At 39.0% G+C, this 25,933-nt stretch overlaps 2 protein-coding genes across 8 annotated transcripts; one reads left to right on the top strand and one right to left on the bottom strand.

Annotated features, from left to right (window-relative positions):
* Positions 1–1,104: 1,104 nt before the first annotated feature.
* On the bottom strand, positions 1,105–6,248 carry LOC122328405 (isocitrate dehydrogenase [NAD] subunit gamma, mitochondrial-like). Of its 6 annotated transcripts, XM_043224085.1 has the most exons (13): positions 6,031–6,247; positions 5,707–5,754; positions 5,324–5,329; positions 4,977–5,074; positions 4,772–4,887; positions 3,833–3,893; positions 3,608–3,740; positions 3,394–3,527; positions 3,196–3,298; positions 2,106–2,252; positions 1,932–2,026; positions 1,711–1,771; positions 1,105–1,544 (listed from the first exon to the last, which is right to left on the bottom strand). In XM_043224085.1, the coding sequence occupies exons 1-13, from the start codon at positions 6,112–6,114 to the stop codon at positions 1,440–1,442; spliced, it is 1,191 nt and encodes a 396-aa protein (XP_043080020.1). In that variant the 5' UTR covers positions 6,115–6,247; the 3' UTR covers positions 1,105–1,439. The 6 variants fall into 6 exon arrangements, with proteins under 6 accessions (XP_043080020.1, XP_043080023.1, XP_043080021.1 ...); XM_043224088.1 differs by lacking the exon at positions 1,932–2,026 and having other exon boundaries at positions 6,031–6,248; XM_043224086.1 differs by lacking the exon at positions 5,324–5,329 and having other exon boundaries at positions 6,031–6,246.
* Positions 6,249–9,458: 3,210 nt separating this feature from the next.
* Positions 9,459–24,118, top strand: fam120c (family with sequence similarity 120C). 2 transcript variants are annotated; one of them, XM_043225555.1, is made up of 16 exons: positions 9,459–10,783; positions 11,816–12,062; positions 12,162–12,244; positions 12,400–12,528; positions 12,626–12,728; positions 12,906–12,979; positions 13,062–13,348; positions 13,439–13,685; positions 14,137–14,308; positions 14,714–14,963; positions 15,108–15,222; positions 16,947–17,156; positions 17,240–17,465; positions 17,569–17,695; positions 18,631–18,691; positions 18,788–24,118. In XM_043225555.1, exons 1-16 carry the CDS (start codon positions 10,247–10,249, stop codon positions 19,067–19,069), a joined length of 3,150 nt encoding a protein of 1,049 aa, XP_043081490.1. In that variant the 5' UTR covers positions 9,459–10,246; the 3' UTR covers positions 19,070–24,118. The 2 variants fall into 2 exon arrangements, with proteins under 2 accessions (XP_043081490.1, XP_043081489.1); XM_043225554.1 differs by having other exon boundaries at positions 18,628–18,691.
* Positions 24,119–25,933: the final 1,815 nt, after the last annotated feature.

The raw sequence follows: 25,933 nt of genomic DNA, 5'->3' as shown, positions 1-25,933 counted from the left end.
TTTTCTCATTTTACTTCAGAGGTGCTTCAGTACGTATTACTAGCAAAGCGCCCCTCTCTCCCTCCTGCTGTGAGCAAAGATTGCCAATTTTGTGTTTTTTTTGCCAATAATTCAAATCATGTGAGGGAATGTATGTGTGATCAACAGAAAAATGTAATCGGTATAACCCTGCTAAAGTCTTTGTTCTTCATTCCGGCATCATTTTTCCTTCCATTTCACTCCTTTCTTGACATTCCATCACTTTCCTTTTCATCGCCCTCTCGCTGGCAATGGCAAACGGTCTTTTTTCCGCTCAATTGCTCTCTCATCAAGAGAGCGCGCTTACATTGATTTAATAACCACAGGGTGATATTAGTTGCTTTAAAGTCTTTCTCTCCTTTGATGGATCTTTTTCTCATCTGACCTTTTTTTTTTCTTTCTCCTGATTACTATTATTTCAAACTTCAGCGGGTCAAAAACAAGTGTTGCTGCTTGTCAAAGCTCGCTAGTGCACCCAAATTTTGAAAGATTTTCCTTTCTGTGCATCATTCATTCTGTGCATCATTCATAAAAACAACAACAGCAAAAAAAGACATGTACGGCTGGATGAATCAGATAAATAAATCAACCTCAAAAGAACGGCTGTTATTAATACCAATCATAACACAACGTCTGCCAGAAATCTTTGCACAGCACTTTCGCAGGCATGTGTTTTGGACACGTATCTAAACCTCTTAACTTTTGGTTTCCTAATTCACTGATGACAGATGTAGTTACGCTCAACATTCCTACAGGACTCGTGATGCTAAATAATATTTACCTGATGACTACTAGAGACAGAAACAGTCAAATGCCGTGTCAAAATGAAATTATAAATAAAAGCCGTTTATATTTTAATATTCATAGTGATTTTTCATGAAAAAACAAAAGACATTCTAACCCACTCATTATTGCAGTCACTTGTGCTGAAAATTATATGTAATATATTTCACTTTTTGCAAGTCATAACTTTATGATGCTCATAAAAAACGATCAAGCTGAAGTGCAGCGTTTTAGTGCCACCTATTGGAAAATCTTTGTCTATGCAGCACTGTCTCTTTAATTTTGAACATGTCTTATGAGGCATGAAGTTTTATAACATTTATTCGTGAAAGCGCTCGATGCATCATGAGTTAGCAACAGGCAAACTTCAATACAGAACCAGTTGGGTGAAATACACAGCAGTCCGGTCCAGTTCAGATAAAGGCCTTAACTCAACTTGATCATAATAAATGAATCACACCAGGAAACATTTATACTACCAGCTATATAGATTTTAAGAGAAAAACGTATACGCTTTGAACACACTAACTTTACATTAAGGAGTTCACAATGTGTCCAGTGTTTCACAAAAGAGTTAGATTGTTTCTGTGTGTGAGCTAGAGGTGTGTGAGAGGGTCTAGAACTTGCAGAAATGAAGGTCAGATCTGTTCTGAAGTGCGTGGTCCTCCTCTCTGGATCTCCTGCATAACAGAGTAGACCACTTCAGACGTAGTACCCCGACCTCCCAAGTCAGAAGTCTGCCACTGATGACACATAGAGACATGTCAAACATAAAGCAGTGCGTGTTTAGAGAGATCTAATACTGCAGGTGTGTTAAAGTGGTACGGTAAGAGTATGAGCTATTGATTCATCCTGCGTGAGATGAACTGCTATAGCTGTTTGACACAACGAGCGTGTGTTGTATGATACCTGAGATTCAGACAAAGTTTTCAGAACTGCTTTTCGAATCATCTTGGCATATGCATGAAGCCTAGGAAAGAGAAAAGACAGCCCAGGCTTGAATGGAATACACAATTCCAGTCTCACTTTTTATGTATAATGCATGAAGTAAATGTGGATTTAAAAACTCTAATATTAATAAAACCTCCAATGAAAATGATTATATTAAATTAATATTCATGCACACAGACTTTAAGTGATCCAGCATCAGGCAGCTTGCCAGCAGTGTGGCTGTGGGGTTTGCGATATTCTTGTTAGCAATGCTTTTCCCAGTGTTCCTAGTGGCCTATATAAAAACAAAAGATATCTAATGTGTTCTTTAATCGCTCTGATGGCTGACCAGTACATGCTCTGTTCTTTCTCACCGTCTCAAAAACAGCGTAGTCCTTGCCGTAGTTGACTCCTGGTACCAGACCTGGACCTCCAACAAGTCCAGCGCACACATTGCTCACCACATTTCCATAAAGGTTAGGCATCACCATCACATCAAACTGCTGGGGTTTAGAGACCAGCTACAGCAGCAAAAACACACTCAGAATATTGGTAACACTTTACTTGAAGCCTTCTTATTATGCTTAAAGGTATAATGTACTTTATGCTTTCATAGATAATGTTAATCGAAGTTAAAGAAAAAAAACGTTTCATAGACATTTCTCAGGTTACGAATGCATTACTTTTTACTTTATTTGTTACAATATTTAGAAGATTGCCTAATTCATTATGTGATGATATGCAAGGCCTTAAAAATGTATAATACCGCAAGTAAAGTTTTATTAAAAGTATTGGCAATGTTACTATATTCTATATATGTGACCCTGGACCACCAAGCCAGTCATAAGTGTCATTTTTTTTCTAAATTGAAATTTCTACATCATCTGATAGGACAATATTTGTCTATGATACAACCATTTGAATATCTGGAACCTGCAGGTGCCAAAAATAAAATAAATAAATAAACTAAATACTGAGAAGCTCTCAGCAAGACATATTGCTAAACAAAAAAACAGGTTTTAATATTTTTTTACAGTTTATATTTACCTATATAAACAAACCCAAAATAATTTATTAGATGAACTATGTATTATATCATGTAATACACAGAACTCAAAGAACAAAATACAATGCACAACCACTTGAAATGTTTTTCAAATATTTTTAAAATGCATTTTCAAATGCAATTTATTCCTGTGATGCAAAGCTGTATTTTCAGCATCTTTAATCGAGTCTTAGTGTCACGTTTTTTTAGAAATCATTCTAATATGCTGCTGCTCAAGAAATATTTATAATATATTTAGTGTTAAAACAGTATTGCTGCGATATATTTGTTGGAAGTGAAATAGAATAGCTTTCTTAAAAAAAAAAAAAAAAAAAAAGAATCCTTTTGTAACAGTATACACGTTTTAACTCCTTGCTGTATAAAAGTATTAGCTTATTAAAAAAAAATTACTAATCTACCTGCATGGTGGTATTATCCACTATCATGTTATCAAATGTGATATCAGGATATCCAGCTGCCACCTCTTTACAGCACTGCAGGAAGAGGCCGTCGCCAAGCTTCCTACAAAGAACAGGAAAAACATACATGTACTGATGTGTTTTTGTCCGTTGTTTGGGCTCAAAGTAAAGCAGAATTAAGTACGAACAAGCTCTTACATGATATTAGCTTTATGTACTGCCGTGACCTTACAGCGGCCTTTCTCTCTGGCCAAGTTAAAGGCATACTCAGCGATCCGCAGCGAATTGACACGAGTTATGATCTTCAGACTCTCCACCACCCCGGGAACATTCTGGAAGACAGGAGATTTAAACTTGAGGAATGAGTGTGACCGGTGTCCTATAAGACCGAAAGAGACCCAAACACACGGACCTCATGCTCCAAGCTGCTGTACTCTCCTTCTGTGTTCTCTCTAATAATGATCACATCAATGTCTTTGTGTCGGGTCGGGACCCCAGGAAGAGACTGACAGTGCATGACATTGGCATACAGATCTAAAAATGTGCTGTGGGAGAGTTAAAACCGGTTATACGATTTAACCCTAGATATTTACCAATGATATCCCAGTAAAGAAAAAACTAATCCAAGATGTCTTACCGAAGCAGGTTGTTCCTAGATTTATGAGATGGAGGAAGGTTGTGATTTGTCTCTATGTTACCTGTAAAAGAGTCACACTGTAATTTAACTGAATAATTCACCCAGAAATTAAACTTTACTCATCCTCAGGACATTTAAGAAGTAGATGATTTATTAGATGCTGATTTAAACTAAAGAGGATAACTTTCCTTTTTTAATACATATAGGCTACCTTAAAATAATATACACTCTTGAACAAAATCTTAAGACCAGGGAAAGTATTGATATTTGACGCTGGTAGATTGTAACAAGGTTGTAAGTACTGCTTTAAAAGCTTTGAGTTAAAATGGGGTTTTCCCCCCAAATTGCATATTTTCACAATTTTTGCCTCTTGGTCCCGTTTCTTCTCTTGACTTTTTGTAGCTGTGCTGGTTTCGATCCACCAGCGTGAAATATGAATACTTGTAATGTCTGAGGTGCTGTATGTGTGATTTTAAGTGTGTTTGTCGTGATTTAAATGTATGCTACTGTGGGAGACCAATACTTAATTTAAAAAAAGAATAGAATAAATGTAACCTTATTAAACGGAGGTTGGAAATGTTTTTATTTTTATTTTTTTTACAAATCTTACTGATTTTTAAATGAACAAAAATGTTAAATGTACATTTCTAAGACAAAAAATTATATTAATATTATCAGAGAGTCCTGTTTCTTAATTAGAAACTAATTAGAACATTCAATAAAAATTTTACATTATTGTGATAATTATCAATATCGACTGATTTATTAAAATTATTGTGATATTTTTTGGCCGTATCACCCAGCCCTAACTTTAAGTGACTTTGTTATATGATCACAGAGGTAATTTAATCTAAAATGAACTGATATGGTACCAATATATTTATGCATTAATATGCAGCAAGCATTTGCGTGGCTGATGAACCATTTGTTGACGCTCACCCTTCAGCGCTACTCCGTTACGTTTGATCGCAGTCACCGCATTATTGATGTCGTCCTCAGAGGAAGCAGACGAATCCACCCTGACTATCTCAAAATCCACTGGCACACAGCAGAATCTGTCAATATTATCGAATGACAAAAATATCAGAGCTCTTCTTTAGTATGTTCTGGCGAAGTCTGTTTATAGCGCGCTTCAACTTTAAACCTGAAAAGCTCTCTGACGTGGTTCAGCAGTTCTGGCCCAATACCATCACCAGGGATCAAAGTCACTGTGTGTCTGCCTCCGTATTTAGCAGGAGGAGGCTGATGGGCAAAGATGCAAAACAGAGCATTGACAGAAGAAGGGCAAAGGTCATGCTCACAATATGAAGCCAGATCTCGGGTGCTATTAAATTGCCATGTTGAAATTACTGCATCAAAATATAACACTGATGCTTACTTTGAACCAAATACCTGGAAGCAGCATTGTAAAGTTGTTTGCTTTGGTCATTGTATGTTGATTTACCGAAACATCAAGCTCAAAAAATCTATAGTTTGCTGAACGGTACTCACAATAGTCTAGTCGTGACGGGTTGATGAATCAAGGGAGTGAACAGAAGTGGTTAGTCGGAGGACAGAGTTAAATCCATTCTGCTTTGGTTATGCTTACACAAATCAGCTTACAAGCACAGGAGAGAAGCAGGACATCGGAGGAACAGCGGAGATGCATTTAAGTGCTACGTTTAATTAGGATATTATATTAACTGCAATTAGCATGTTACCCAAAGTACTAAATTAAAGTAGTTTCCGATGAATAGGGAGAGGGAGTGAGATGACAGTAAAGGGCTGCAGGAAGAGATTAGTCAAGCTGTAATTAGTTTTCATTAAGTAAATCATCAAATGTAGGGCAATAGGGTCAAACGTTTTCATAAATCAAGACTTCAGCCCACACTTACAGCATATGAAGACTTCTTCCTCTGGCAAAACACTACAGGGCTTTTCAACTGTCAAAATTAGAGAAAAGAAACATTTAATAAGTGATGTTCCTTTTAACTTTTCCTTCATAAAATAACTCATACTGCTTTATAAATAAGTCAAAATATCTCAATAAACGCATTGCCGACACCTGCAGCACCTGCGAGCAGTCAAGTGACCTTGTCACTGTCACACAGCACCTTTCCCCCACCTGACTTCACAAACATCTGTTTCTATATTCCGCACACGGTCAACTAAATGCGCTTGATGACATTTGTTGACTGCTATTTGAAGCGGAGGCTTACGCTGAACGCGATGCTCTTCGGTCCGGTCCGTGGCTGCAGGCGCGGTGGGAAGCGGACGAGCGCTGATCTCGCTGCTATGGACATTTCGAGTTTCGTCAAGCTCGCTCCGGCATCAGCAAACAAACCCGAACAAATGCCACCGTGCGCTATGTTTGAACCAGGCGCTGTTCCGCAAACTCTGGAAATAACTTTTTATGACCAAACGCTTTTACTTTAGCGCGCTCTAGTGTCGATTATGTGTATATATATATTTTTTGTTGTTGTTGAGGTGCGCAGACATGACGTCACTTTGTAGGCCAACCCGTTCACCGTCGGGTTTTGTTTTTACTTTTTAGAATACATTTTTTCGATTCGTGAGTAAATTGTGGTAGTTAATATTACTTGAAAAGACTTTTGGGTTTTGTACTACAGTTATATACAATCACAGAGCCAACCTTTTAAGCGAATTTGCTAACATGTTGCTACAAAAGGACTACAACTACCAAGAGGATGTGCATTGACGTAAAGATTCAGATAACCGTTGTAGTAGTCCTTGTAAGAAATAATTTTCCAAAGTACTTGGAAAGTAGGACTAACTGTCATTGTCTTATATTAACAACTTCATGTAATTTTGTGAAGGGCCCTATTGTAGACTGTGTAATGATTTTATTTTCCCAACTCACGTTCCCACATAGATTTAATTGATTTAAAATACGAAACACAAATGTTTCATAAGTTCATAAGTTACTTATTCGATAACTCTTATATTTCCTATAGGGTATGTATATGATTTACTTTTTTTGTTTCATTTTCTTTTTTCCTAAGGGATTGTTAGATTCCAGTGTTTCCTTTCGTGTCTGTGCAACGATTAAAAACAGTATTATAGCTTTTAAACGATTTCTTGTTATTGTGTTAAATCTATATTTAACCTAGTGGCGGCGTTTTACAAAAAAAAAAACTATGGTGTGGGGGTGGGAATGATAAATAAAACAATCAAGCGCTATATGCACAGGATATTTAAACCGTGCACAAGTATATTGGCTACAATTAAACAGCTACAACCCTTTAAACACAAAAATATTAGTCTAAGTTACAGACATAGCGTCTGAGCGCGTGGCGTGTCAATCTAAATGGAGGCGGGGTAAAATTTCACTGACAGTTTGAGGATCCAGTTGCGGTACTAAGTTTTACTCACAAGTTCTTTTTAATGCTTATTATTGGTTAAATATTTGTAAAAATATTTTTTTATTATGATTTATATTATAAATCGTTATAATGTATCATATAATTACTAATTATATTTATAATGATAATTACAAAATATAATAGATATATGAAGTTTGGAGAATTTGGTGGCTGTGCTTAAAAGGGTACATAAAATTTTACACAAGTTGGTAGGATTCTTTAGGATCTTCTTGACATTTAAGATTGTCGTTTAAAACACCATTTTTACCTGTCAAAACAGCTCTGTTCACAGCGACTCATTTCAGTGCATAACTCTTTACATGCTAATGAGCCTACTCAGCTAATAAGCTTAATTCAAGGGATGTATGATTTGAAAATCTGACTGTAATCAGTGTTGAGTCCTACTGTAAGGTTAACCCTACCTGGTTTACATGCTTGAAAATGATTAACAGTTGAAAACATTAGAAATTTAGAAAGTAACGTAATCAATAACATAACTTATTAAAGTAATTAAAAAGTTACACTACTTATTATGTTTTAAGTAGGGTAACCCGTAATCTGTAACCAATTACATTTCCAAAGTACTTCTCCCAACACATAATTTCATAAATATAATTTAATTTTGTTTACAAAAAAAATTCTTATTTAATTGATAATATACTGAACCAAAAAAAAGTTATAAAATATTACCTGGACAATATCTTCAGTCCAAAATAAAAAAAAAAACATGCTATATCATACAGAGAATGTGAGAAGAGGCAACAGTATTTAAATGGGTCATTTGATGTTGCTAAAAAGCACATTATATTGTGCATTTGGTGTAAAGCAATGTGTTTATGCAGTTTAAAAAAATGCATTATTTTCTACATACTATTGATTTTTATTTCTCCTCTAAGCCCCGCCTCATGAAACGGGTTGATTTGTACAGAGCAGTTGAGAATCTAAACAGCTGGATTTGTACAAACCTCATTGTTCTAAAAATCGAGGTGTGCTTTGTTTGGTCAGGTGTCCAGTGCACTGTGATTGGCCCCTAACTACAACGTGATGGACGTCAGGACTGACACTGTGCTATTTCACCAAAACAATAAAACACCTTACAAACGAGGCATTTGCTGCATCCATTGGGGACATAATTACTGATTATCATGACTTAGTACTGTTTTTTATGCGTTGTGTTGCATCACGCCTTGTAAACATAACACTACCCATGCACTACCCTTCACTGCTCAAAACTCACGTTTGAACAGTAAGTAGCATGTTCTTTTAATAAGAAAACATAGCTTACTTAAAGGATATGAGTCAGAAGCGCCAGAATGTCCTTGCAGAGGTATATGCTACTCTCCAGGTTTTAGGAATCCGTCCTCCGTAAATGCGCTGAACAACAATGTAATATTTGGTTTGAACTTTTATGGAACAGTGATTTTGTAGTTATATCTTTATTTGGAAGCATAAACAAACAAACAAACAAACACAGTGCATCCAGCAACACTACAGAGAGTAATTTCTCCTTCTTTCTTTGCACAAACATTTGAGCAGTGTTATGAAAACACGCCTCCACCTTGTGATGTAACAAAGTGGGGGCGTTTTTCAACAAGTTGTTGGTGCTTGCTGGGGCTGTACATAACTTTGATAAACAATATCTCTTTGGTTGTAAAACATTAGTCTTTGAAACTTTACAGATCTTCTTTAAGCACCAAGGGCTTGTAACAGGGAAATCTTAAATCACATCACATGACCCCTTTAATTAAATAAATCTCTATGAAGACTTTTTCATTTCTGACACCCAGGGCTGTGAAAAACATGAAATAATCACTGAACAGTCATTAGCAGAACGAAAACAGCAGAATAAAAATAACATTTTTGGTAAATATACTGAAAATGTTATGGTCCTGATAACTAATACATGACAGCACTTAAATATGCCTAAATTTATTAGACTGTAATTTTTCCTTTCTTTCCTTAACTGCAGAGCCCCTGTTATCCTCTTGCGGGCCACTAGTCCTACAATGTTTGTTCCCACACTAATTGAAAACTTCAGAGACAGTGATTTTAATCTAGCTTTTCCAACTGAACCAATTTTCCCTATCAACTTTTGAATGAACCGTTCCTTTAGGATATGGCATGCCACGGGTCTCTCACTTTGCTGTACTGGTAGTTGTAGTTTTTCACTCAATAATCCAGATACGTTTTAATTCAGAAAAGACTACATCCCCCAGCACCAGGTTCATCGCTCCTCCCACTTTCCTCAGCTCGCCTGCCCTCCCACTTTCTGTCGGTCCGCGGGGAAGTCGCAAGATGGCCGACGTCGCATGAAAGTATGTTCCTCTCCTCAACATGAAGTCGTGAGTGAGCCAGAGAGCGAGGGAGCTTACGTCGGGCTTTTGTTTTTGTTTTATTTTAGTTGTTTTACTTTATTTTTCCCTTAATTATTCATCTCATTCCGAATCGCGGCAGCCCCCGATTTGTCTCGACTAGTTGACGCGTCAATCACGCCGGGATCTTGGCTAACTGGCTAACTGCGCGAGCTAGTTTGTTAGCCACAAACTGTAGCTCTTATAACTGTTAACCATCACAGGACATACTGTATTCACTAGCAGCTAGAGTTAGTTTGAATCATCTAACGGTCATGTTGGATAGCAATGGTGTAGTTGTTGTTTAGTTTGCCGCTAGAAAGGTTACAAATAGGATTATATTTTGATGTTACCAACATTGTCGACATCATAACTGTAGCGTGCGCGCCGTTATCCTCCATCGTTACATTGTAGACCGTGCAACATTGTAATTGATCAAAACAGAAAGACTAGCGGGATTATACTATTGACACATTAAGGAATGGACACAGATTGCATTTACACGACCAAACGTAAAAAATAGCCACGCGTATTTGGAAATTTTACAGGGGGTCGGTTGACACTTGCATTTGTGGGATAATTTGCCAGACATTTCAGCTTTTTAGTTATCCAACTACAACCGGACAGATCTAGTTCTGAGCACACAACCTAGAAATCAACTTCTTAACAAGATTCATCCATCTCAAGCGCTTAGACACAACATGGGAGTGCAAGGGTTTCAGGAGTATTTGGAGAAACGCTGCCCTGGGGCGGCGGTTCCGGTAGATCTTCTCAAGCTCGCGCGAACCGCAGGCCGTCAGCCCCCACACCACCACCACCACCATCATCATCACCACCACCACCACCACCATCCCCATCATCCCAGCTCGCTGCCTCCGCCTCCCCCGCCAGCGCGCATTCTGGTTGACGCAGACTCTGGCCTTCAGCGGCTCTACGGGGGCTATCAGACCGACTGGGTTTGTGGAGGCGAGTGGAACGCAATGCTCGGCTATCTGGCGGCGCTCTCCCAGGCCTGTCTGTACCAAGGCGGACTGGAGTTGGTGGTGGTTTTTAACGGCACGCTTGGGAAGGATCGCTGGCCAGAGTGGGCGCGGCGGGCGCAGGGGCAGCGTCAGACCGCGCAGCTCATCGTCAACCACGTCGGAAGCAAGGCGACGCCCCCTCCTCGGGCATGGTTCCTGCCCCCGGCCTGCCTGAGCCACTGTGTCCGCCTCGCCATGTTCCGATTCCGCGTGCGGGTGAGTGGCCTGATGCCCTCCTCGAGAGGGGCTGCGGATTGGATGTCCTTTTAGCAGCTTTCTTACTTTTTTTACATTGAAATGTAGAGATTTTCTGGAACTGCTAATACAAGTTTCGTTGTAAAAGTATTGACAAAGCAAGTAAATATCTTAATCATGAAACTCATTTTAAAGTTGCACTTTTCCCTCGTCTAAGTAATGCAATGATTTTTTTTTTAATGTGTGGGTAAAACTACAGTCAAAGCTGGATTCTAATAAATAGTTGGTTTATTTTACATGAAGCAGTTCTCCTCATAAAGGCTGCCATGTTATGATCAGCAACTCTGACACTTTTCCTTGAGGGATAACTTATTCACAAGTTTTCACAATACCTGCAATTTCTACCTTTGATACAGTATCAGAAAATATTGATATTCCACATTGTTTTTGACACTAAATAGAAAAATTGCTGCAACACTTTCCTGCAAGGTTTAAAGTGTTTTCTTATCAACTGAAACTCTGATGTCTGAGATACATCAGGCCTGATAGCTTTGAGGAAGATTATATAACAATAACATTATTAGTATTATTATTTGCAGTAAAAATTCATTACCAGTAGTAATGCAACTGCACTGAAAAGTAAGAACATTTTTACATTTCTTAAATGGCATGTGAGCTAAAGTATCTGTGGCCACAGGTTTACAAATGTTTCTCATTAGAAATTTGGGTGAAATGCTTCTGTCAACAGAATTTTTGAAAAGTTATGCAGATGTAAAAAAAACAGCCTAACTGGCATCTGTCCATCGTGTTACAAAGTGCATGTTAAATGCATGTCAGGGCTGGTAGTTGTGCAGTTTTTTCACATATTCAGAATCGCTATGTATAAAAATGTGTTCTTTGGCTACAGTGTAAACCTAAGATGATGGCCACATCAGCCAAAAAAAAGTAAGCTAACTGAGTGCACCTGTAAGCTGGATGGTCAGAGCAATAGGAGCTTGTTTATCAGTAGATCACAGGATCACATGGTCTTCTTCCACCCTGCCTGTGTTGTAGGTGGTGCAGACCCTGGAGGACCACCATCAGGAGGTGCTATCCCTGTACAGAGACTATGGTTTTCAGGGTCTGATTGCACAGGACTCAGAGTTTGCGCTATGCAACGTTCCGGCCTATTTCAGCTCCCACGCTCTCAAGCTCTCCTGGAATGGCAAGAATCTGACCACTCACCAGTACCTGCTGTCAGAGGCAGCTCGCCAGCTCGGCCTCAAAACCCAGCACCTTCCCATCTTTGCTGCTCTTCTTGGTAAGCGACACCATCACAGGTTTTTTTTAGTCCAGGACGTGACTTTGCGTTTTTTCCATGCATTGTTTGGTTCTAAATGTGGGTCTTCAAATAAAACAGGTAACCACATTCTGCCAGATGAAGACTTGGCTGCCTTTCATTGGAGTCTGCTAGGCCCAGAACACCCTCTTGCCTCCCTAAAGGTGCTTATGCAATTTATCATTGCACACATTTTCAGATATTTTCATTCTTTCATTATTGTAATTGATGATTCAGACTTAAGCATCCTTGAGCATCAGCTTTATCAATATAACCCATTCTTTTAACTTCATTCTTTGTTTTTCTTCTCTCTGCTCAGGTAAGGGCTCATCAGTTAGTGCTCCCTCCATGTGAGGTTGTTATTAAGGCTGTATCTGAGTATGTGGCATCCATCAAAGATCTTGGGAATTTAGATTCGGTGGCCAAGGATGTTTTCAAGCAGTCACAGGTGAAGCATGGCTGTGTTACCATATGCATTCTCATGTACTACTTTATCTTAAAACTTCATCATAACATGGAGACTCTCTCATTTGTCTAACCTCCAGTCACGAACTGAAGATAAAATTGAGAGGTTTAAGAAGGCAGTGGAATATTTTTCAGCGGCCAGTAAACCAAGACCTCTCTCCATGGGACCTTCTCCTTACCTCTGTAGGTATAATGGGGTGTTTGTAGACCCTTGACAGTACATACACTAATGTTCAAAATTTCAAAATTCAAATACAGACCCCAAACCTTTGAACAGAGTGTATGTTTATTTTAAGCTATAGCCATAGATCAATCACATTGTACACAATATTCATTTGGTTTTCCTGACTCTTCTTTCAGTTCCAGGCTTTGGGCCTAGTCAGTTTAGCGGACCTCCAGGCCACATGGGGGCAATGCAGCCTGTAAAAGCTCAGGTATATTCTTTCTAAAGAAATGTATTGCCACAAATCATGTTTGTTTTCCTGAAACTAATATCTATTTTGCTGTTCTTCACAGTTTGGTCCACCCCAGGTGTCAGGTGTTAAGGTGCCTTATCCAGGTGGGCTCTACGGACCCAGCCCTGCCACTGGTCCAGCCCTTTTATGCCAGAACCCAACTCAGCCTCTGCAGGACTGTAATGACTCACTTGTTGGGAAAATGGGCTTTGCTGATTGGTCTGCTCCATATGATTCCTCTCAAGGTGGCAACCGACAGCCCAATCATCACACTGCTGCTCCTACAGGCCCCTCCCCCTCGTCATCGTCGTCTTCAGATGGGGAGGAGCAAAATGACACCAGCACTAAGTGAGTTTAATACACAATCCGTTCATTGTGTTGTGTACCTGCAAGCAATCTGCTATTCAGAGCAGAATGAACATTCATTTTCTGTCGTAGTCATTTGGCTGACAAGTCTACAAGATGGGAAGATCCCAGTGGACGGGGTGGCAGTGGCTCTGGGGATGGGCACCATGGTAACGGAAGTGGGCCGTCCATTCCATCTTTGCTGTCCATGCCAACACGGAGTCACATGGACATCACAACTCCACCCCTTCCACAGGTCAGTGCCGAGGTGCTGAGAGTGGCAGAACACAGACACAGAAGAGGACTCATGTATCCACAGATCTACCACATCCTGACCAAGGTACAACAATCACACAGCATGTGCTCACTAACATGATATTCTGGTTTCCTCCCTAAAATGTATGAATCTGCAATGACAGGTTGTGGAGTGTTTTATGCATTTGAGATCAGCATTATTACCTAGCTTTATGTATTTCAAAGTTAATTATAACCTATAGTGTATAACTTTTAATGCTTGAAGGGATGGTTCACCCAGAAATGAAATATCTGTCATTACTCACCCTCGTTTCGTTTCAAGGTGAGACTTGAGGGTGAGTAATTAATGACTTTTTAATTAATAATTTGAATTTAAGTGCACTATCCCTTTTAAATAATATTATACCAACATTTGTTTATATTCAACGGTGACAAACACCCTGAAAACCCATTTAATGTATTAAAAAGCATCTAATAATACCTCTAACACTCCTCTTTGTCCCTTTGTGTTTTTCCCTTCCCTTTCTTTCTCTCAGGGGGAGATGAAGATGCCAGTGTGTATAGAGGACGAGTGCAACCCCGACCTGCCTCCTGCTTCTCTACTTTTCCGTTCTGCCCGCCAGTATGCCTACGGGGTGCTGTTCAGCTTGGCTGAGACCCAGCGGAGGCTGGAGAGACTGGCCATGCGCAAGCGTAGTCCAGTTGATGGTGAGCTCAGACCTCGGTTAGATGAGAGCAATACCAGGCAACATTTGAGATTCTCGGTCCGTTTTTAGTATCACAGCAAAAATGAATGTGCCGTTCAACGTTAATATTTAGGTTAAATACATACCAGTTACATCAAAACAATAGGCCATTATTTGTTAAATAATTAAACATTGCTTGTTTTTCATGGTAATAATATTATTAATAAACACAGCTTGCCAGATAGAAGCTTGTAACAAATAATGAAAATAATGCCACGTCTATCCAGAGCAGTAGCTCTTGATTTGTGTTGCTTTTAATAATAGAGATATATTTTGCCCAGCTTTGTCTCCTCTGGCTGTGAGGAAGAAACATCAAAGTAAGATGAAAATTAATCTAAATGTGTCTGATTTCTGTATGACTCCACAGTGCCTCCGGTGATTGTAAAGGAGTGGTGTGCCAGTAAAGCTAAATCTGCCCTGACCCCAGAGCTCGTTCCAGCCCTGTGTTTCCGCGAGTGGACGTGTCCCAACCTGAGGCGGTTGTGGCTGGGTAGAGCGTCTGAGGACCGTAGCCGTCGTACACGAGCCTTCCTAGCCTGCATGCGCTCCGACTGCCCTGCCCTGCTCAACCCGACCTGTGTGCCATCTCACCTGCTGCTCATGTGCTGCGTGCTCAGGTACATTTACGAGATGACATCACTGGAAACCTGTTTCTCATTGGCTCTTGACATTGGAGTGGATCTTACTGAATGATTGGAAAAGTAGATCAGCACTGATTCTGATGAGGTCTGGGTATCTTGAGCGTTATTGTGTGTTTCCAGGTATATGATGCAGTGGCCGGGGGGTCGCATTCTTCAGCGCCATGAGCTTGATGCCTTTTTGGCTCAAGCTGTGTCCAACCAGCTCTATGAGCCTGACCAACTTCAGGAACTCAAGGTAAAGCATTTCTCCTTAACTCTATCAGAGACCATCCCCCAGTAATTAGGGCTGTGCACAGTTTGGTGAAAAATGTCATGTTTTTATTGATGTAATTGTATTATTATTATTATTGTAATTATAATTACTAATAATATATACTATAATTAATTATTACTACTAGGGATGCACGAAATGAAAATTCTGGGCTGAAACTGAAAATTCTGGATGTAATTGGCTGAAAACTGAAACATTATTATTTTATTAAATAATATAAAATAATTGTGTGATTTTTTTTTTAATTTTACACAATTTTAATGATACTGAAAAAAACACAAGCCTATAAAATAACCACACTTTTACTGAAACTGGGCAGAATTTATTTTAATAATGGTATCACTTTACAATAGGGATCATTAGTTAACATGAGTTAACTACTATAGTTAACATGAACTAAGAATGAACAATAGTTTAATACTTTAGTAATCTTGGTTAGTTTGTTAATGCAACATTTACTAATTATTGAAATGAACAGTTGCGCTTGTTAGCAGTTAATGCTCTGAATGAACATGAACAGTGAACAACTGTATTATCTTTCACTATCATTCACAGATTAGACAGATTAATAAGTACTGTAATGTGACCAATTGTTCATTGGTCGTTTGTTAGTTAACACATTAACGGAATCTTATTGTAAAGTGTTACCTTAATATTAAATAGCAATACATTATTTTTTAAATTAATTTTTATGCAACAGAATCAAATTTAAAGTTTTTAAAAAACTAATTATACATTATGTCCATATAATGTATAATCCCATAAAGCATGGCAGAGCAGAGCATGGCATCATTAAAGGGTAGCGTCTGCTGTACTACGGCATGTTACAGCACAGTAGCTCTATTGCAAACAGGAACAAGTAGCCTATACTACATAGAAGTTTCCTGTCTGTGCATTATTTGAGCGGACTCTGCTTTTTGAGTGGACTTTGAGCGTGAGCGGTAGGCTACTATACGAGCGGAAGCACATTCATTGAGTGTCAAACTGCGCAATGACAAGGGCGGGGCATGCCATATATTAGATCATGTAGCCTATTTGGAGCAGCATTTGCTGTAAAATTAGCCTCTCTGAGATTTCAAAAAAATGTGTGTATATATATGTGTCTGTGTGTGTGTATTAGATGTGTGTCAGAATCACAAGGAATGATTGAGAACTAGTTGGACGATTTTTATTTCTAATTAAAGATGTACTTTTTATCGAGTTACAAGCAGATGGAGAGAGAGCTGTGGTTTGAGACTAAAGCACATTTGCATGCGTTTGCATGTCCTTACATAACTGTACAGACCCAGATTACAGTAAAAGCAGTGAGAGGCGGGATTGAATTGAACGCTCCACACAACATACCCCATGCACTCTTTATCTTTGTATCTTCCACGCTCTCTTTATTAAATGTTCATTCACAACGATTTCTAATTGTTTGCCTTAAGGCAAAGCATGTTTTCAGACAAGACTAACATGTAAGTAAAGACTCCTCTGCTCAACTTCAATAGCTGTATGTCATATAAAGCAAAAGGTTCAAGGCAAAACATTTCTTTAAAATAGAATGCTGTCTTTCAACTGTCAGGTTGTCAATAACCTGCTTTGAAAGAGCTCTGTGAAATCTGAAATGACATGCCACTGTGACATTTACCAGGCTGATGCCAAACATGCCGCCGCATCATATTTCTTCTCTTTGACACTGATACCAGGTGGAGAAGGTGGATAACCGTGGGGTGCAGCTGGCCTCTCTGTTCATGAGTGGAGTGGACACTGCCCTGTTTGTGAATGATGTATGTGGACAGCCCTTGCCATGGGACCACTGCTGCCCTTGGGGCTTTTTTGATGGGAAGTTGTTCCAGAGCAAGCTAGCTAAAGCCACCAGAGACAGAGCCTCCTTACTTGATATGTGTGAAGGCCAGGTAACAAACGATTAGGTGCAGGCACATCTATTTTATATTTAAGGTTTTTTTTATTTATTGTTTTTTGCCATTTTGTCCTACAGGAGGAGCTTGTTTCGAGAGTGGAGAAGATGCGCCAGGCCATTCTAGAAGGCATCAACCTGTCCCGGCCGCCTCCCCCACCTCCACCACTGCCACCCCCTGCATTCCTTCCCCCTGCCATGGTGCCCCCTTTCTATCCCATGCATCCTCTCTACCCTCCTCGCCCACTGGGCTCCATGCCTCCTCCTCCTCATCATCACCACCAGCACCGGCCCAGGGCCTTCCCAGGTAACAGCTTCCTCCCATTCAGCACATTCAGTTAATACTATGTGCTGGTCTTTGTGTATCACTTTCTAAAACGTTTTTTTTTTTTTTTTTTTTTTTTTTTTAGGAATCCAGTCTATACCTCCCCAGGGTGGCAAACTGGAAATAGCTGGCATGGTTGTTGGTCAGTGGGCTGGGAACAAACCAGTCCGTGGCAGAGTCAATATGCAGGTGGTGTCAGTAGGAGGGAAAGGGTGAGTCCATTCTGTGTCATAAAAGAGTGGCCGTATAGCTGATTATTTATGGAGGTATGACAGAAGCCTTTCTACAAATGGCTCCCCTCTCTGCTGCTTTTTATCAACTCTCAATTGCACAACCTACTGGTGACACTTGAAGCAATAGGCAGAGATTTTAATGTATCAAACTCGCATTCATGTTGGCTGTATATGTATGTACACTAAAATCTCAGTGCCGTGCCAGCTGAGAGCAAACTGTGGTATTAGCCAACTCTTATTTCGAATAACTGTATGAAAAAAAAGTCATATATTTTAAAGCGTTTTATACTTTTTGATACTAAACAATAACATTTTAGTAACAAATTCCAGAAGCTTTAAATAATCTTAGTGTTAAAGTGTTACTTGTTCATATTACTTTGTCCTGTCAAAAATGCTTTCTCATTTGATTTGATTTTGTGCTTTATTTTCTTAGTTTTCATACACAGCACTGCACCAGAAGTTACAATGGTTTTTGATGCTAAATGCAGAAGCATTTATCTATTAAGATTATTCTTAGATTTTTCATTTATTTCTTTATTTTTAGATTGATTTATTTTCTTCACCAGGTAATCTTTTGTTAAAAAAATAAAAAAAATAAAAATAAAATATATATATTTTATATATATATATATATATATATATATATATATATATATATATATATATATATGAAAAATGATGAGTAAATATGAATAATGTGCAGTGTTTTATTTTGAAATATTCATGGTTGAAAATACGCTAACTTGTAAAATTACAGTCCCAAAAAACTCCAATTATTTAATATGCAGTTCAGCAAGCTTAATGACAAAGATTCTTTTGATCTCCACTATTGTCAATTTTAGTCAAAATCAGCCAAAATGTTATTCCTACTTCCTATAAAAAAACCCTGATCTTTTTTTGCTGTTTCCCAGAAGGGGTAAAGAATTGACAGTGAAAGGGAGGGGAGGAAAGAAAGTGACCACCAACAGAACACAGGTCAGTCCAATGCATAACTTTTAACTTTTCGAAATGCTAAATAAACGTGAGCGAGAAGATTAAGTTTTTTTCCTTCTCCCAATGTTTTTTTTGTAGACTCTGTCCTCTTCACCACCCTCCACCAGCCCCCCGAAGCTCACAGAGGATGGTAAAGCAGTGGGGCGGCCCACGGAGGGAACGGGGACCGCGTCGCAGCAGCTGAACGGCAGCTCTTCAGGAAGCGCCACTGGTCAAGCTCTTGACCTGCCACCACTGGCCCAGCCAATCCAGTGTGCCTTAGCCAGCAGAGACAACCAGTCAGGAGATGGGGTGGAGGTAGAGGCCCCTTGTTGCCTTGACGACTGCCCATCAGATGGTGCACTACAGAAAGAGGAGTAATTACATCCCATAATGTAATAAGAATGAGAAAGTGAGAGGGAATGATCTAAGGTCGACTGCCTTTTCCTTGCAAAATTGAATATTTAGGGCACAGTAGCCACTTTGTGTTGTCATGGTATAATTTATGATGCTGCACATGCTGGAAACGACAGATGGACAGTGTCAGGAATGCGGTCTATGTGTCACCTTAAGAGCCGGGTCTGGTTTAAAACCGAGTGAGTTTAAATCACAACCCCCGATTGCACATCGCCCTGAATCTTTGGGTTCTGGACCTCATCCTTTCCACTGGCCCATCAGTGTTGTAGCATCGTGAAAAGCTCTCGAGTCTTTTTATTTCGACACCGTTTTCTTTTCAGAGCTTAGTACATTGACGTGACCTTATATGTATGATTGCCTAAAATGGCTACGAAAAGCCCCCTATTATTGCCCAAAGTGTATTTAAAAAATTGACCTACTCAAAATACTTGCACGTGTCAAGTAGCACAGCAGCACCTGCTTTAAAGTTTCCACCACACAGCAAAGAATCACACTATTTGTACTTGCACATGGCTGTATATGCAGCAGTGTAACACATAGAGGGGGGGATTTAAATCAACACTGCCCTGAATACAGTAGACGAGTGGAAACTGACGGAGAACGCGGGTTGTATTTGTATGTCACAGTGTGCATTCACACACACATGGTTGCCCTTTTGTTTTTGTTTTTGAACATTGTCTTATCAAAGAGTGAATTGCATGTGGAGAAGTTGCTATTGTCTTCAGCACAGGGGCCACGGGCGGCCCGAGAAGTCCAGGCACAGAGAGGCGGGCTTAAATAATAAAAGTAAAAGATTCGTAGAGGTTACAATCTGCATCGCGTAGCTAGCTCTCCTCTGTTGCTTTCTCTCACGTAGACAATCTTTTTTTAGGCCCACGTCCCCTTGAGGATTCACAGCAGTACTCAAGAAATTCTAAAGTACAAATATTTTAAGCACCTTAAGCCCGAAATTATACATATGCAAGCCCTCCTCCTCAAATGAGGAAGAAATACCCTTAAAAATGAATTGTATTGTAACGTAAAGCACTTAAAATGTTATTTATGATAGTACTGCGCTATGATAGTACTGCGCTATGTAGATACAGTTAATTGGTTAACGCCCTTTTAAGCAGCAGGCCTTCATTTGTTTCGACAGTTTAACTGTCCAGATACACTTTACCTTGCGTGTTGTTTACCAGTATGACGTACAAATCAACACCAACCCATTTGAATGTGAGAACGGAGTGCGTCGTAAGCTGCACTTTGTTTTAAAACCGAAAACACACTGGGTTGTCCTCGAACCAGGATAAAGAAAAATCGAGGCCTCTGGCAGAGATAGGGAGGAAGCAGTGTGTTCGGAGGGAACCGTGATACTGTTTGACATCCCAGCCGTTTGTATATAGACCCAAATGTACATGATCCTGTTACGCAATGACGTGATTTAGGGGAGTGATTTTATCAGTGGTTGAGAATGCACACAGTCCCTCAGACAAACCTGCCATTTGACATCTCTCTGCTTCACAACAATTTGCTTTCAGGTTTTAGCAGCTCTTTTTCCTTTTTTCCTCCCTTCGTCGTTCACGTCTCCTCTGTGCCTTGTGCATGTGTACCATGTGGATGCTTTTTTGTACATGTGCATTCTCCCACCATCGCTAAAATCATCGTAGTTTTATTACGCTCGGAAGAATTGAATCGAACGAACCTTAGGATCACCTTTTATTGTGACAAAGTCATTTAAAAAAAAAAAACGAAAAAAAAAAAAATTGGAGTCTGTGCTTCACCAGACTGTTTCGTGATCAGTCCGTCTCGTCTTGTTTTTGTGACAGTCCTATAAACTCATGCACTTCTATGTTCAAAACATTACTTCTATTGAGGCAAACGGGCTTTAAAATGAAATCGAACGAAACACCCTGAAGTTTAAAGCCACGCTTGCCGTTATATTGACCATTTTGCATCAGATGGTTAGGAGATTAATTTTACTTACATGTTAATGTTTTAAATGCATTTTAAAAACAAAATACATGTTTTGTACCAATGATTTGTTGGACGTAATGAATGAGAATTTAATTTTAAGAATAACTAATACACTTGAGAGAGACTATTGCATTTAATCATAGTTTAAGATCTGTACAATTGACAATGTCAAGATTTCATCACAGCTTTCTATTGAAGTTATAAGATGCACCTTATTTTGTTAAGAAGTTAATATTATATTTAGTGCCACTAAAAGTATATTGAAAGCTCTTTAAAGCAGATTATGGAAGACACCCATTATAGTTACATGTCTATGTATATTCTGCAAATTCTCACTCTTGAGGAATCCAGACAGATCAGCCCATCAGAAATATCACGATGACCTGAGGCATGCATTGTTTATGCAGTTTGCTAGAAAATAAGTAAAAAAAAATGACAGTGATATATCAGTGTCAGAAAATGACAATACTGGACATACCGGACAGACTTTAAACCAAGAAGAATCTTGACCGTAGCGTGACAGGTAGTGTTCGTGAGCTAACACGCTGCACCGTCATGCACGCTAGAGCATTTTTAAACCTCAACCTTAGGTTGTCACATTTTTATTACGCGTTAAGTACAGTAGTGCTAGTTTTCAAGAGAGGATCTCCAGCATGTTAGTGCATATGAACATGCATACGCACCCATTAATGGAATTTTGGTTTCCTCAGAATAACAGTAGATCCTTTTTAAACATTCAGTCCTGTTTCACCTGTGATTAACAGCCGTTTCAGTTAGTTGGGTTTTTTTCTCAGTGTGTTTGTCATAGAGTATCAGTAACTCCTTCACATTTAGTTATAAGTGTAATCTAAGAAAGGAACAGCATAAACCGAAATATACAGACACACCAAATAAAGATATAATCTCTCTCTCTCGCGCATACACACAGTACCTTTGTTATACCTGTAGAGAGACATCAGTTAGTATGAGGGAGAGAAAAAAAAATAGTAAAACTTTGGCATATTCAGATATTAATGTATTTGTCCAGTGTGTTAATTTCTCTTACAATTATTTGGATGCTTAATTTGCAGTTTCAGATGCTTGGTTCCAAAGTTACCCTCTCCAAAGCTTCTCCGCTTTGCTCTGTTCTAGATTGCTGCTTGAACTCTCATTCAGACGTTTCTGGAGATTCGTGTGAGAGTAAAATATAGACTAAGAAATATATATTTGGGTTGAATGAGAAGGATGCTCTGGAGGTCAGTGAGGTTGTGTTGGAATGGCACTGTTTTACTCCAGATGCTGGTCTTGATAAAACCATTATCACAAATGCAAATCCCAATGTTTTCTTTTTTTCGACCCCTTTTTTTCACAGTTTTATGGGCCGTGGACATTTACAATGAGTTCAAGTGTTCTCCCTCCTCTTAGCTCTTGCCTCTGTTCATTCTTTTATTCTTGCCTTTGTTTCCCCCGCAGCAGCTCTCCTTAGGTTTTCATACTAACAGTGAGAGATTAACTTTTATAATTAGTCTAATAATCTGTCTGTAAGTAATCTTAGACAAGAGTTGGTAACATTTTCAACAGTGAATCGAGAAATTTAACCTTACCATCTTTGGTTTCATTCAGTTGTGAAATTGTGTTTTTTTTTCTTTTTTTTTTTTTTTTTTAAATGTTATTACAACAGCTACTCCTTTGACCGTTGCTACATTTAGTATTAAAATTTGCTTAGCAGAGATAACTAGATATTTTCAACTGTAATGATTGCAATTTTCCTCACCTCTATTTTGTATGGTATCGTTTCAAACCACTTCACCATTATGATGTAATTGTCACTCGCAGAAATAACATATTGTGTTTGGACAGTGATTATTAGATTTTTTAATTTTTTTCAGTCTCTTTAAAATCGTCAATTTAAAGATGGATTATTTTAAGCAAATTTTGCTTCCTTGCACACAAAGCAGACTAATACACATTTGTGCAACATATTAATTTTCAACCAAAGTCGATTTCTGGAAACTGCTTTTTCCAGTCTATAGTTAACAGTCTTGATTTTCTTTCTGGATCCTGTATATATGATTATACAGCTACGTGTTTTCAGTAATTGAGCTATTAGAATACGTAAGGGGTCCGTAATCAGATACTAAATAAAGAAAATGTGATGTTTACATCTTTTTGGTGAACAGTGGCTAAATCTTGTATCGTCCAGTTTCATTGCTAAAATGAAGATTTTTTTTTTTTTTTGTTTTAATTTCCTCTCAAGTGGAGCCTTGGACACAGCTCTTCATAGCGATTAACCCTAGAACACTTCTTCAGCTCCCATGCACATGTATCGTCCCTCTGAAAAATGTAGCTTCAGTGTAGTCATGGATAGGTTAAGTGTGAACACATACTGTAACCATGCACACACACACACACACACACAACAGCTATTTTGGTAAAGAGTTTTGCCTGTGCATTCCTGTAGATTTGTGTCTGGACCTCAGATCTGACTCTTGCTTTATAACTGTTACCCCTGTATCCTGGCTCTGTCGCCCTTCACTCCACAGGACCACTGGTGTGTGGTCAGGTTTCGATCCTAGTCTGATAACAGCAATGTGTTGTGTACAGTGGCCCGCTGACATCCTACATTTTCTGGAAGTACGTAGCCTCTATATCTCGTCCTCTTTGCTTTTTAGCATGTGCCCCCCAAACTGTCGAGACATCCATTTGTAGGCAACACATTCTGTCGTCTGTTCTTGGAAAATCGATCCGTTCATCAACACAAGCGCATTGATGCATGCATCAAGATCTCCAAAAGCTCCAAAAAAACTTGTGAAGTGAAGGGTAAAGTTCATTATTATTATTGCTGTTATGGTTATGATCGTTATTAACAATTTCTCATTTTTAGTATAAAGAAAGCACCTGATTGTTTTGGAAAGAAACTTTTTCTTTTTAATTTGTCTTGCTGTTGTGGTCTGATTTCACAGTGGATTGGGGAGAAAGCCAAAAGGCTCAGAGAGAGAGAGAGAGTCAAAGTTGGCAGTCATGTTTGTATGGTTGGGAAATGACTTACAGTGCTGAAATAAAATTTATTCTTTTAGTAAACAGGAGTTTGTGGTTTTACTTTAACGCTCGTTTAAAAGACTTTCGGCTTTGTGCTACCTTGTTTTCTTTGTAAGGGAATACAGCTTTGGGTTGTAACTGAAAAAGTAAGACTTGTAAAATTAGGATTAGGTATCATGCATCAATTATTAAAAGAGACTACAGTTACAAATAATTCACTATTTTTCAGCAAGAATGCATTAAATTGATTAAATGTAAAAGGAAAAATATTTCCTTCTATCTATTCACCAACAAATATATTAAAAATATTAATCAGCTCAACTATTTTCAACACTGATAAACATTTCTTGAGCACAGAATCGGCATATTATAATGATTTCTATGTATCTCATGCAACACTGCAGACTGGAGTAATGGTATTTTAAATTCAGCTTTGCATCACATTAATAATTGTCTTTTGTTTTTTTCCCCCTTATTATTAAACTACCTCAAACATTTGGTAAATATACAGTTTTTAATAGTTTTTTCATAGTGCCTTACTGTTGAACTAAATGAATTTATTGCAATAAGTAACAGCCTGGTGTTAAAGAAGCCTACCTTCCATTTTATTCCTAATGCCTTAACTAATGTTAACCTTCTGAACCTGAATATCAAATGTTAATAAAACAACGATTTACTACCCAAAAAAAAGTAGGTTTTAAAAACAATTAGGCAATCGGAAGTCTATTTTTCTTCTTCGTGGAATGTCCTTTTCCTATTTCCAAGCGTACGATTGTTTGCAAGGTGCTGCGGTTTTGCCTCGTGCGAGCTGTGACATTTGACGACCGCTGCTCAACTGCACACTTTGTAGTCCACTTAATTATGTAGTCGTGATCTGAATGGAAGGCGGATCGGATCACTCGAGGGGCAGGTCACCTCAGGGGTAGATCTGCGCGCCTGCAGCTGCTGGATCTCTGTTCTTGCTGCTGATGTAAGATGGCGGTATCGTGTACAGTCGCGGTCTCAGGTGAGCAAAACACCACGTTCCTTCTTTGAAATGTCATTGCCGCAGTCACCGTGAACACCGGCGCTACGTTTGCATCGTGCCTTGCTTTTGCCTAGCCACATTTCACCCCAGTATGACGACTAGGTTTGTTTTAGCATGCAATTTATTGATTATTATACTAGGCGCACTAGTGAGGCAACCGCCATTTTTCGCATTTGATAGCTTAACTATAATATCCGAATGTGTGATCAAAATGTCAGGGGGGAAAGAGGAGCAGATCGTGCACGCGGATCTACGATTTCCTCTGAAATGTTAGCCGACAGAATGCTTCGTTTCAAGCCGAGAGTCAATCAAGTTAGGCTGTCGATTTGATTCGTAAAGCTGCAGTTTCTCGATAAAACACTTGATAATCGCACGCGTGTCTCTGCTTGTCATGATAAAGTGAATCTGGCGGCCAGACAGTCGAAAAACGCCTCTTGTGATTCAAACCCATCAAACTGACATGCATTATCATGCCTCTGCCAGCTGTTGATTCCTGAGACACAAGTACTGAGCTGGTGTGGATGGTTTGCAATAATAATAATAATAATAATAGTGGTGATAATAGACCATGTGGACAGTCCTCATCAGCTCTGGCATTTGGCACAAACGCAGATTATTTTGATGCAAAGGTGTTTAAATCTGGCTTTGCTCGAATAAGCACATCCCTGCTGGAAAATGCATTTTTTTATCAAGCATGGCAGCTTGATTCTAGCTGGTGCAAACTGGTAGACCATCATTGGATTGGCAATAGGCAAAAAGAAACCAGTAAAAATGTTATATAACTTAGCTACCAGCTTAAGCGGGATTTTTCAAATGGGATGCATGTGTGT

This window comes from Puntigrus tetrazona, chromosome 23 (assembly GCF_018831695.1).
Source record: "Puntigrus tetrazona isolate hp1 chromosome 23, ASM1883169v1, whole genome shotgun sequence".
Lineage (NCBI taxonomy): Eukaryota > Metazoa > Chordata > Actinopteri > Cypriniformes > Cyprinidae > Puntigrus > Puntigrus tetrazona.
Note: the sequence above shows the minus strand (reverse complement) of the source record. Positions and strands in the feature narration are given on the sequence as shown.